The following is a 10,869-nucleotide window of genomic DNA, read 5'->3' on the forward strand; positions in this document are numbered from 1 at the left end:
CTCTCTCTCTCTCTCTCTCTCTCTCTCTCTCTCTCTCTCTCTCTCTCTCTCTCTCTCTCTCTCTCTCTCTCTCTCTCTCTCTCTCTCTCTCTCTCTCTCTCTCTCTCTCTCTCTCTCTCTCTCTCTCTCTCTCTCTCTCTCTCTCTCTCTCTCTCTCTCTCTCTCTCTCTCTCTCTCTCTCTCTCTCTCTCTCTCTCTCTCTCTCTCACACACACACACACACACTCCCTATCTCTCTCTCCCTCTCTCTCTGTCTCTCTTTCAATCTATCTCTAGCTCTCTGAAAAACTAAATATATATATATATATTATGAAACACAAAACATTTAATCACCCATACACTTATTTCAGATAGCACATTTGTTTTTCAGAGAGCTAGAGATAGATTATATATATATCTCATCTCATTTTCCGTACCGCTTATTCCTCATTAGGGTCGCGGGGGTTGCTGGAGCCTATCTCAGCTGTCTTCGGGCACGAGGCGGGGGACACCCTGAATTGGTTGCCAGCCAATCGCAGGGCACACAAAGACATACAACAGTCACTCTCACACTCACACCTAGGGACAATTTGGAGTGGTCAATCTGCCACACAGGGAATTTGCGTACGGACGTCAATCCTGGGAATCACTGTTCAGTTCTTTGCGTGTAATTGGCGCAACCTTGCGGCGTGCTGTGGTACGTACGTCCCTTGTCTCTGATTGGCTGAGACGTTGCCAGGAATGTTTACAGGAAACATGGCTTCTCTGTCTGTTGTAGAGCCGCAAGAAATGGAAGGTGAGTAAATAATCTAGGAACGCGGTCGTACCGTCTCCACTAGCAGCCAGATTGATTGTCACTTATGACGACGAGCGATTCTTAACCCCACGAATGTGTTCGTAGTGTCGTTTACGTGTGTATAACAGTTGTACATACCACGTTTGCTAGCTAGCATGCTAACAACAAGGCTCGTGTAGCTGACGCTGTGAGCTGACGCCAAACCCGGACCACGTTAACCCTGAAAATCAATGTCCGACACTGGCGTGACAAGTTGACGCGTAGGCAGATGGTAATGGTCTGGCTGACCTTTTTCTACAAATTATTTCACACCGCTCAGTATGTATGGCAATTTAACGACGTGAACGGCAGACCGAAAAAGAGACTCCGGAACGATGCGAGCCCACCCACACTAAAGAATCAGTACAGATTGATGTAAGTCATTTGTTACGATAAATAAGCAGACTGGTGCTTCTAAAATATGTCACTGCTGTCTTTCAATATTACTGTATGCATAATAGACTGGGGAAAAAAGTTAACAGTGGAGGAAGGATGGAGAACTACAAGGGCGGTTTGAGGAGAAAGATGGTTGAAGGAAACTAGCATGCCGCAGAATGATGGGAGAGAGCAAAGGGGGAAAGTGGATCGTTTGAAAGAATGCAAACTGCAATCAGGCTTAAATGATAGTATGGATGGACCATATGAAGTAATTAATGATATGCATATGGATTACAGGAAGAATGGATGGAGGGAATGATGAACAAATAACCGATGAGACAATGACAATGCACCGCTGTTTCATCTGAAAAGAATGCAGAAGGAATTCATGATTCAAGAATGCTGTGTATGGAAGTAGACAAGGACTCAATGATGCTATGCAATTAAAGAGGAAATAATAGCTGAAAAGGGAAAAGATAGGATGTATAGAAAAGAGGAAGGTAGACAAAGAGGGACATATGAAAGGATGGAAGATGATAAAGGAAGGGGATGGAAGAATTAAAGAATGTGAGAAATAAAGGATTCTTGCTTTCATAAATGAAATAATGTTGTTTGGATTATAAAAAAAAGCTTCGATGAAGATGGAAAGGATCAAAGGGCTTGACCTTGAAACCCTATTTAGAAAACTTGTTTAAAACATTCTCCCTGGTTTGAACCCATCAATTTAAATCATTGATCTGAATTTTGACCTGGTCCAGAAACAACATTGAAACCAGATTTCTTGGACCCCTTCTTCACCTTCTTGCATCAGGCCTTACTACAAATCTTGATCAAAAGTTAGACCAGAATTTTACAGCGTATATCCAGTTAACTCTCATGATAGCATTTTTTACATGAACTTTTATTAATTGTACAACATGTTTTCAAACCCTGTTGTGTGCACGCTGAATAACTGTATTGCATTCTATTTTGTGTCGTTGAATTTTAGTGGATCGGAGGGGCGAGTCCGAGGAGTCGGGCGACGACGAGACAAGGAGGAAGAGCATCAATGGCGACATGGATCCAAATCAGCCTCCCGCCACTAGTATGTCATCCCGACCGGTTGACTCAATCGAAATAGCAATCACGAGTGATGTTTCTGGTCCTGTAATGCAGGAATGAATGGATGTGAAACAAGGTCTTTTCTCACTTCTGTAATGTTAAAATTTCACTCCACCTAGGTAAAGAAGCGTCACCCGTTGACATGGACACCATTACCTTGGACCCGGAGGAAGAGGTGAGGTGAAGCTGTTTAATGTATTATGCCTGTCAGGCAAACATTTCAGATGAAATTATTTTCCCATATTCACTTTGTTTTCATAAATCATCACCATTGGCTTATTTATGCTCTTGATTAAAAAATAAATAGCATTCGGTGTGTTATTTTTTTTAAAGGTTTGGTGAAGCCAACATTTCAATCCATGGCAGCAACATAAACAATAATTTCTGAATTTCTCATAACTGATAACTGACTAATTTCTTAATGCCACTGAACAGTTTTTTATTTTTCTGTGTACTTTAAAACAACCACGGCTGTATTCAAGTGCATGGAGCAAATATATATACACAAATAAAAAATAAAGCAGAAAATGAATAATGATGACAGTAGAAAGCACAGAAATTGTAACATGAAGATCAAGTTTCAGTCAGGCTGAGTCATTAAAAATAAAATAAAATATGTACAGGTATATGTAATCACACACGCACGCACATGCGCACACACAGACACACACGTTTTACATGTTGGGGCATTCAAATTTAACACACTGTTATGGGATTGTTGGTTTGAAATTTGTTGGGGAAATTTGCAGTCAACAGCAGCAATTTCAAAGGGGGAAGGTAACAAGATATTCTAAGCATAAAAAATGTCAGAATACTGAGGTGTATACTGTAACTGCAAGAATGTTTCATAAAAAACTAGTGCATATACAGTGCAAGTGCAAGTACAGTATAAAAGAAAAAGCATATTGATATATGTAGCTGTATTGCATCAACATAAGGTGGTCGACCCTGTTCCCGCTTTGTTTTTGTACTGACAAACATTTTGTCCCCAAGAATGAATATTTAAAAAGATTCAAATCGTCAGACCTTTATCTCTGCATATGGTGGTATGGATCATATTTTAACAATCCAAACCTCGTAGAAACGTCTAGTCACCATTTTTATTATGAAAAATTTAGTTCAACAAAATTAGTTGGACTTTTGTGACCTCTGTGTGCAATGTTGTGACTGTTAATTTATTGACACAGGATGTTGACTTAGTTCACTGCCGCATTGGAAAAATTGAAGGATTGGGAGTGCTCCAGAAAGCAAAAGTAAGTCTAGAATACATTCATTAAGCGATGTCAAAAAAATGGTATCACTGAATTTTCAGGTTATTTTTCTCTTCCAAATGAAAGAAATAATCTCAAAACTCAATCCTTTCTGCTCTTTATCCCTACAGACCCTTTCCTTACGGCAGAATCTGATAAAAAAAATAGAAAACCTCGACAGTTTGAGCTCACTGTGGGAACTCGATTTGTACGACAATCAAATCCGCAAGTTGGAGAACCTGAACAAGCTCACGCAGTTGGAGTAAGTTTGGATTGCAATGAACCTCTGAATATTTGCAACTTTGCCTTTTTGTCTGGGGCGTGACCGATCCTCATTTATTCATTGTTTTTGCACTCAGGTGAAAGCCATGCCTAATATCAAAACATTACTTTGGCAACACCTAGAGGCCAACTAATGGTATGCAAGCAAGAAAAGATTTAGTTAACCCATAACCTTGTCTAATTCTAAGAAAAGTGCTTCATCATAGTCTGCATGCCTAAAACTAAAACACAATTCAAAATGCCATAGACAGGCTAACACATAGCATCAATGATGACTAGTTTTTAAAATGGACAATTAAATCCATCCTTTTTTGTGGTGCTGGCTAGCTAAATTGCATTTCAAACCAAATAAGTCCTTTTCTTGGGATCAACAACCACAGGCAGCTCGACGTGTCCTTCAACGTACTGAGGAAAGTGGAAGGTTTGGAGCAGCTGACTCGGCTGAAGAAACTTTTTTTGCTTCACAACAAAATCGGGAGCATCGCCAACTTGGGCCACCTGCCCTGTCTGGAAATGCTCGAGCTGGGCTCCAATCGCATTCGCGTATGTTTGTCATCACGCTTGCGAATGTGTTAATGACATTCTTAGTCATTATCCATTGTTTGTCTCCCCAGGTCATAGAGAATCTGGATACCCTAACGTCTTTGCAAAGCTTATTCCTCGGCACCAATAAAATCACCAGGCTTCAGAATATGGACTGTTTACACAGCCTGACTGTGTTAAGCATTCAGGTACTGATATGAAAGCGCGGTTCCACACATTTTCGGCCCAGGGACTATTTACATGGATCTATTTTTTTTAATGCTCATGGCAATTAATCTGAAATCTTACACTCTTGTATGTTTTTATGTCGAGCTGAATTAAATATTTCAGCTAACCCAGAGATATGGGTAGAGCTGCCAAAAGTTGTACTCAAGTAACTCCTTCCAACTTTGGATTTACTTCCAGACATTGAACGTTTATGTAGGTTTATGTACGACTGAGAGCTGACACAGACGTATTTACTTCCAGAGTAATCGGATTACTAAAATGGAGGGTTTACAGAACCTGGTCAGCCTGCGAGAGCTCTACCTGAGCCACAATGGCATTGAGGTCATTGAGGGCTTGGAAAACAATGTGAGTGAAGCAAAAAAAAAAAAACAAACAAACAAAAACGGTCCATTGTGCACTCTGTTGGCTGTGAGAATTCACAACGACAACAACAGCAGCTGCGTGATGTTTTTTGTATCAGCCCGGCATTGCTCTCTTTCTCTCTCTTTCCCATCAGAAAAAGCTGACGACTCTGGACATCGCAGCCAACAGAGTGAAGAAGATTGAGAACATCAGCCATTTAACCGAACTACAGGAGTTCTGGGTAATGCAAAATGCAAATGGATATTATTTAAGGATGACATATTACTGGTGAACATGAAACTGACATTAAATGCAAGAACCTATTATATCATATGACTATATGTTTGTGCTGGATATCATTCCAAATCAGCAAGCAATTATTAAGCCTTAGTCACATTGTAGTGTAAGGCAGTATAAAACCCAGTGGAAGTGCAACATGTCTGCAATCTTGTGGTGGTCTTACAATTTAAAATGACAGTTGACCAGCACATTTTCCACCTTTCACCTTTAGTCACCTCTGCTGCGGCTCCCAGCTTAACCCATTCACTGCCAGACATGTGCAAAAATGTGTCCACTCCAGTTCCAGGGTTTGTGTCATTGTCAGTTAAATTACAAGACCCTCAGAATATTGGGTTTTAGGGCTACATAAACGTTCAATGGTGTTAGAAAACTTACTCTCTTTCATCGGAAAAAGTTAATTCCTAAATTATATGGGTCTGGAGTTATATGATCTTGAAATGAGGGTGGTTGTCCAAAATACAATTCAATACATACATATTGGTTTATATAGCCCTTTAACAACAGGGCAAAAATGCCCCCTTTTGGGAAAGAAAAAACATTGCTAGAGGCCCTGGCTAGCGTTTTATCGGCACCCAAGCATGAAAAAACAAACCCCGAGCAGAATTTGACAATGGCGCTCTACGTCATATTATCAATTCCCGAATATATTCGTGAATGGCAGTGAATGAGTTAATAAACAAAGAGCACCAAAAAAGGAGGCTGAAATGTCCTAAACAAGCACCATGATTCCCCGCAGATGAACGACAACCAGATTGACAACTGGTCAGATCTGGATGAACTGAAGAATGCCAAATCTCTGGAGACTGTCTACCTGGAGAGAAACCCGCTTCAGAAGGACCCACAGTATCGGCGGAAGATCATGCTGGCTCTGCCTAGTGTGCGCCAGATCGACGCCACATTCATCCGCTTTTAAACATGCAGTACGGTATAACGCCGTCCACTTCAGTGTTGCAGCCCCTACCCCCCCACACACACCTCCCTCCTGCCACACATTGACTCATCACTATCACTGAATCATCCTTTTTCCATATACATAATACAGAGTGGAACATGACAGTCATCCACATCCGCACTCATCTGCAACTCCATCCGTGAGTTGGAAACGTACTTATTTATCCTCTTCTTCTTTTCCTTTCGGCTTTTCCCTTCAAGGGGTCGCCACAGCGAATCAGTATCCTCCATCTTCAGAGGTTTGATTCGCATGTTTGTTTTGGCCAAGCTTTTACGTCGGATGCCCTTCCTGACACAACCCTCTGTATTTATCCGGGCTTGGGACCGGCACAAGAAGACTTATGGGTTATTTATACCGCTGGAAATTTAACTGTGAAGTAACATCAAACCCACCACTTTCTTATTGTTGATTGTGCAACCAACAACATATTTGTCACATTTTGAAAGATCTAAAAGGGAAGAGGAAACACTCACAAAAACAGTGCTACCTTGACTTTGCCTACTTTGACCGGAATCTCTTTGTCCTGATATACAATCAGGCCGTTGGTATCCAGATTTTAGCCCGCTCCCGACCACGGACGTCAAGTACCCAGGCGCTTATATCTTATTAGATAACAGATAGTAAGATTATCATTTCATCTTTGTGTGTTAAGTTGTCACTTTAATAGTGTCTCAAATAATGTCTCAAAGGACAACCGACATCACTTTTTTGTTTCCTAACTGACATCAGAAAACCGTTTTATAGCATTTAAAATACCCAAAACACGCAGTATGATATTTTTAGTCAAATGCAAAACACCAATAAAAATGACTTAACGTGTCCAAAATGAACCCGGAAGTGCCCAGTTTCAGAAGGTCCCACCCACTGGTTCGTGCCGTCACCCCAAGACATCTTGCCTTGCTAGAGAATCAAAACAATGGCTTCAGATTCGGAGAATATGCTTTCTTGTTACTCATCCAGTTATGAATATGATTCAAATAGTTCTGAAGAGGAAAGCATACATGTTTGCAATCGTTTAAAGAATTTATTCCGTGCCATTTTGAGGCAATAGGGGGGGAAATGTAGCACAGGCTGATTAATTCCTTACACGGAGCTTTGTCGCCCCCTTCTGCCTCTTTTTGGTGCAACACGAAGCTTTCACACCAAACAAGTACAGCAAAATGCATTGACGTGATGGAAGGACTGCTACAATGTGTCCTTTTTTCGGTCAGGCTTTTCTTCAATGACGTAGGGTGAGGACTCATCACCAACTCAAAAACAAGACTTCCGGAATATTCAGCGCGAGTCTTAAAATGTAAAATATAGCTGTATGCGGTGGAATTTTTGTAAAATATGCTCAGAAGAAGTCATTTGTAGCCATTTTACAAATTATGGACACAACTTGTCCGGAGACGTCGGTTGTCCTTTAAATATCCAATCTTTTCATTTGGTTGTAAATAAAACATAATGTCACCTGACCAATGTCATCTTTGGAATGAAAGTGGTTTTTCAGATGAACTGATATATTTTTAAGGGAATCTTTTTACCGACATGGCCCCTTTGCTCCTACCCCCTTTGTTTCTCGATGGAAACACTTCGGTAACATCGACCTATATCGAGAAGTGTCTATTTTGTATTTTTGTCAGATCACGTGTACTTGCCCTAAGATGATTGTCAAACCCCCATAAAAAATAATATTACAAGCTTAACAAATACCCATTGTACATTTTGTTTTATTTACCGCCACTTGCTCGTTTCTGCTCACATCATAGTTTATAGTTGACTAGTCAGATCTTGCACAAGATTATTTATGATGTCTGGTTGTAAATAGTGAACTTCTTTACCTTTCGGCTTTTCCCTTCAAGGGGTCGCCACAGCGAATCAGTGTCCTCCATCTTCAGAGGTTTGATTCGCGTGTTTGTTTTGGCCACGCTTTTACGTCGGATGCCCTTCCTGACACAACCCTGTGTATTTATCTGGGCTTGGGACCGGCACAAGAAGACTTATGTCCCCTTGTGGCTACAGAACAAGCAACTCGCTCAGTAAAAGGCTCCCAAACACAAAATGGTCATCGGCACAGCAACAATCAAAAAAGCAAAACTATAGTCACCATTTATTATTATTATTATTATGTATGAATACATAAAATAAATGTAATGACTGCTGTTTCAAAATAGTGAACACGTTTCATATTTAAAGGACAACCGATGTCACTTTTTTCTTTTTTAACTGACAGAAAAACGTTTTATAGCATCTAAAATACGCAAAACACGCAGTATATTTTTAGTCAAATTTAGTCAAAACACCAATAAAAATGACAAGTGTCCAAAATCTGCAAAAAATTGAGCTGCGAATTGGGCATTTTCAGAAAGTCCCGCCCCCAGTTCGTGACGTCACGCCAAGACGTCTTGCATTGCTGGAGAATCAAAACAATGGCTTCAGATTTGGATAATATGCTTTCTTGTTACACATCCAGTTATGAATATGATTCAAATACTTCTGAAGAGGAAAGCATACATGTTTGCAATTGATTAAAGAATTATATGTGCCATTTTGAGGCAACATTGGGGGAAAATCTCTCACCCAAAAAAAAGAGGCACAAAATGGCGACCTCCAGTGGCCACCTCCGCTTCCACAGGCTGGTAAATTCCTTATATGGTGCTTGGACGCCCTCTTCTTGCCTTCTGGCGGCTTTTGGGTGCAACACGAGGTCCCCAGACCAAACAAGTACAGCAAAATACATTGACGTGATGGAAGGACCGCTCCAATGCGTCTTTTTTACGGTCAAGGACGGTCCTTTAGTGACGTCACGCACGGACTCGTCACCAACTCAAAAACAAGACTTCCTGAATATTCAGCGCAAGTCTTAAAAGGTAAAATATAGCTATATGCGGTGGAATCTTATTAAAATACGCTCAGTAGAAGTCATTTGAAGCCATTTTACTAATTATGGACACAACTTGTCCGGAGACGTCGGTTGTCCTTTAAGACTCAGCTTTGACCTTTTTTGTACGCTATAGTTGACTCAAATCCCTAACACCTCAGACCAACTGATAATCTTATTATAATACAGAATGTGTCCCTAAAAATAACCAGTTGCCTTTATGCACATAACTAAACGTTAACTAAACATAACTAAAAGTTTCTTTTATTTTTTTCCTTTTTGGTCACAAGGGAGCTTCAAATACGCTGCCACTGGAGTGAAGGTTAACTGATTCGACCTTGTGAGGTCATTCAATAGGCTACGCCCATTAGTCATGGTGAACTCTCATTAAAATGTGCTTAAAAAAATCTTGCTAATTTGACGGCTGCGGAATTCATGACTGTTTCAATGAGGAACGCTGATTTGATATGACTGTAAAATTGAACAAATTGAAGTTATTAGTCAAGGTAGCACTGCAGCATAAGCTGGGCCAAAAGTAGGTATGCACTTTGAAAGTGATGAAAATAAAAGTTTTTGTTGCAATCGTGTTTTTTCTTCTGTGACATTTTCTCTTGTGACCGTTGCTGTAATATCATATCCTTTTTCTGTCTGCGTCTTTTCCTAACGTCAGTCATTTCTTATTGACCTCATTGACCTTTGTTCCCCTCAGATAATAGCATCGTTATCCCTCAGCTCCTTCCTTCGTTAAACCTTCAATTTCACCCGTTTTTGATGCATGCATAATTACTTTAACTTAAACATACTTTTCTGTCATCCTTGCCCCCTTCCTGTCATCGCAGATACTCTTTCTTCCTCTCGTTGGTACCTGTCCACTGCATTAGAATTTAAATTCATTAATTTAATGAGATGAGATATTTTAATAAGAGTAGTATTCCTACTTTTTGCCCTCCTTGTTCATCCCGTTTTTGAGTTTTTTGAAAACACTCAAAAAAGTTGGCATTGAACCTTTAAATCGGAAAATGCATCTTTTCAAACTTAATTGCAAATTTAATTTGTATGTTTTTAAAATGATTTCTAGCAAAATGCGCCGCATGTCCCCCAATCTTGTCTTGTCCATCTTATGACTCACTGACACCTATGGCATCAAATAAACCTGACAAGAATGTAACATCTGTGTCTATCTAAGATCATAAATCATCTTTTTTAATTTTTGTTTTACTGTGTAACATTGATTACAGTTTTGGTTCTTTCGCTTATTCCGTTATCAGATTTGTTTGGAGTGCTTCACAAAGGTTTTTACTGACTTACCTCGACCTATGAGACGGGATGACAGTTTATAGATGCTGCAGTGACACATTCTGTATTTATTGACAATTGCACTAAAAAAAAGCTGAGGCACTGTTTGTGTTGTGATCTCTTGTAAAAGTGAGAGCACTTGATTTGATCCACGTATACAGATAAAGAAACAAGTCAATTTTTTAAAATCAAGTTAAGAAGTTATGAAAGTTGTAAATATTATTGGTTATAAGGAAATACAACAACAAATAATGGCTACAAATAGTCTGTTTTGCCAGTGACCTGAAGTGGTTTGAATCAAGTGATCTTAAATTGTCACAGAAACAGTAAACTGATATACTACGTATTTGTTGTTTAAATAATCTGCATCACAGGGTTTTGGGACTTTGAATGTATTATGCAAACAACAATAAATGTATTGTGCTACTAAAGTTAAAGTTTTACTTTTCATGTGTGATTTTTGACTGTTAGAAAACAGATAATTCATGATTATATATGTGGATTTTTCAAAAATCTATAC

General features: G+C 39.6%; 1 protein-coding gene across 1 annotated transcript; it reads left to right on the forward strand.

Moving 5' to 3' along the window:
* The first annotated feature begins 659 nt into the window (after positions 1–659).
* ppp1r7 (protein phosphatase 1, regulatory (inhibitor) subunit 7) lies at positions 660–9,640 on the forward strand. Its single transcript, XM_089008336.1, has 10 exons — positions 660–775; positions 2,181–2,276; positions 2,413–2,468; positions 3,481–3,546; positions 3,675–3,805; positions 4,206–4,368; positions 4,440–4,556; positions 4,837–4,941; positions 5,093–5,179; positions 5,975–9,640. Exons 1-10 carry the CDS (start codon positions 721–723, stop codon positions 6,149–6,151), a joined length of 1,053 nt encoding a protein of 350 aa, XP_088864462.1. The 5' UTR covers positions 660–720; the 3' UTR covers positions 6,152–9,640.
* Positions 9,641–10,869: the final 1,229 nt, after the last annotated feature.

The sequence above is a fragment of the Hippocampus bargibanti genome, linkage group LG11 (genome assembly GCF_051943395.1).
Source record: "Hippocampus bargibanti isolate YZ-2025 linkage group LG11, ASM5194339v1, whole genome shotgun sequence".
NCBI lineage: Eukaryota > Metazoa > Chordata > Actinopteri > Syngnathiformes > Syngnathidae > Hippocampus > Hippocampus bargibanti.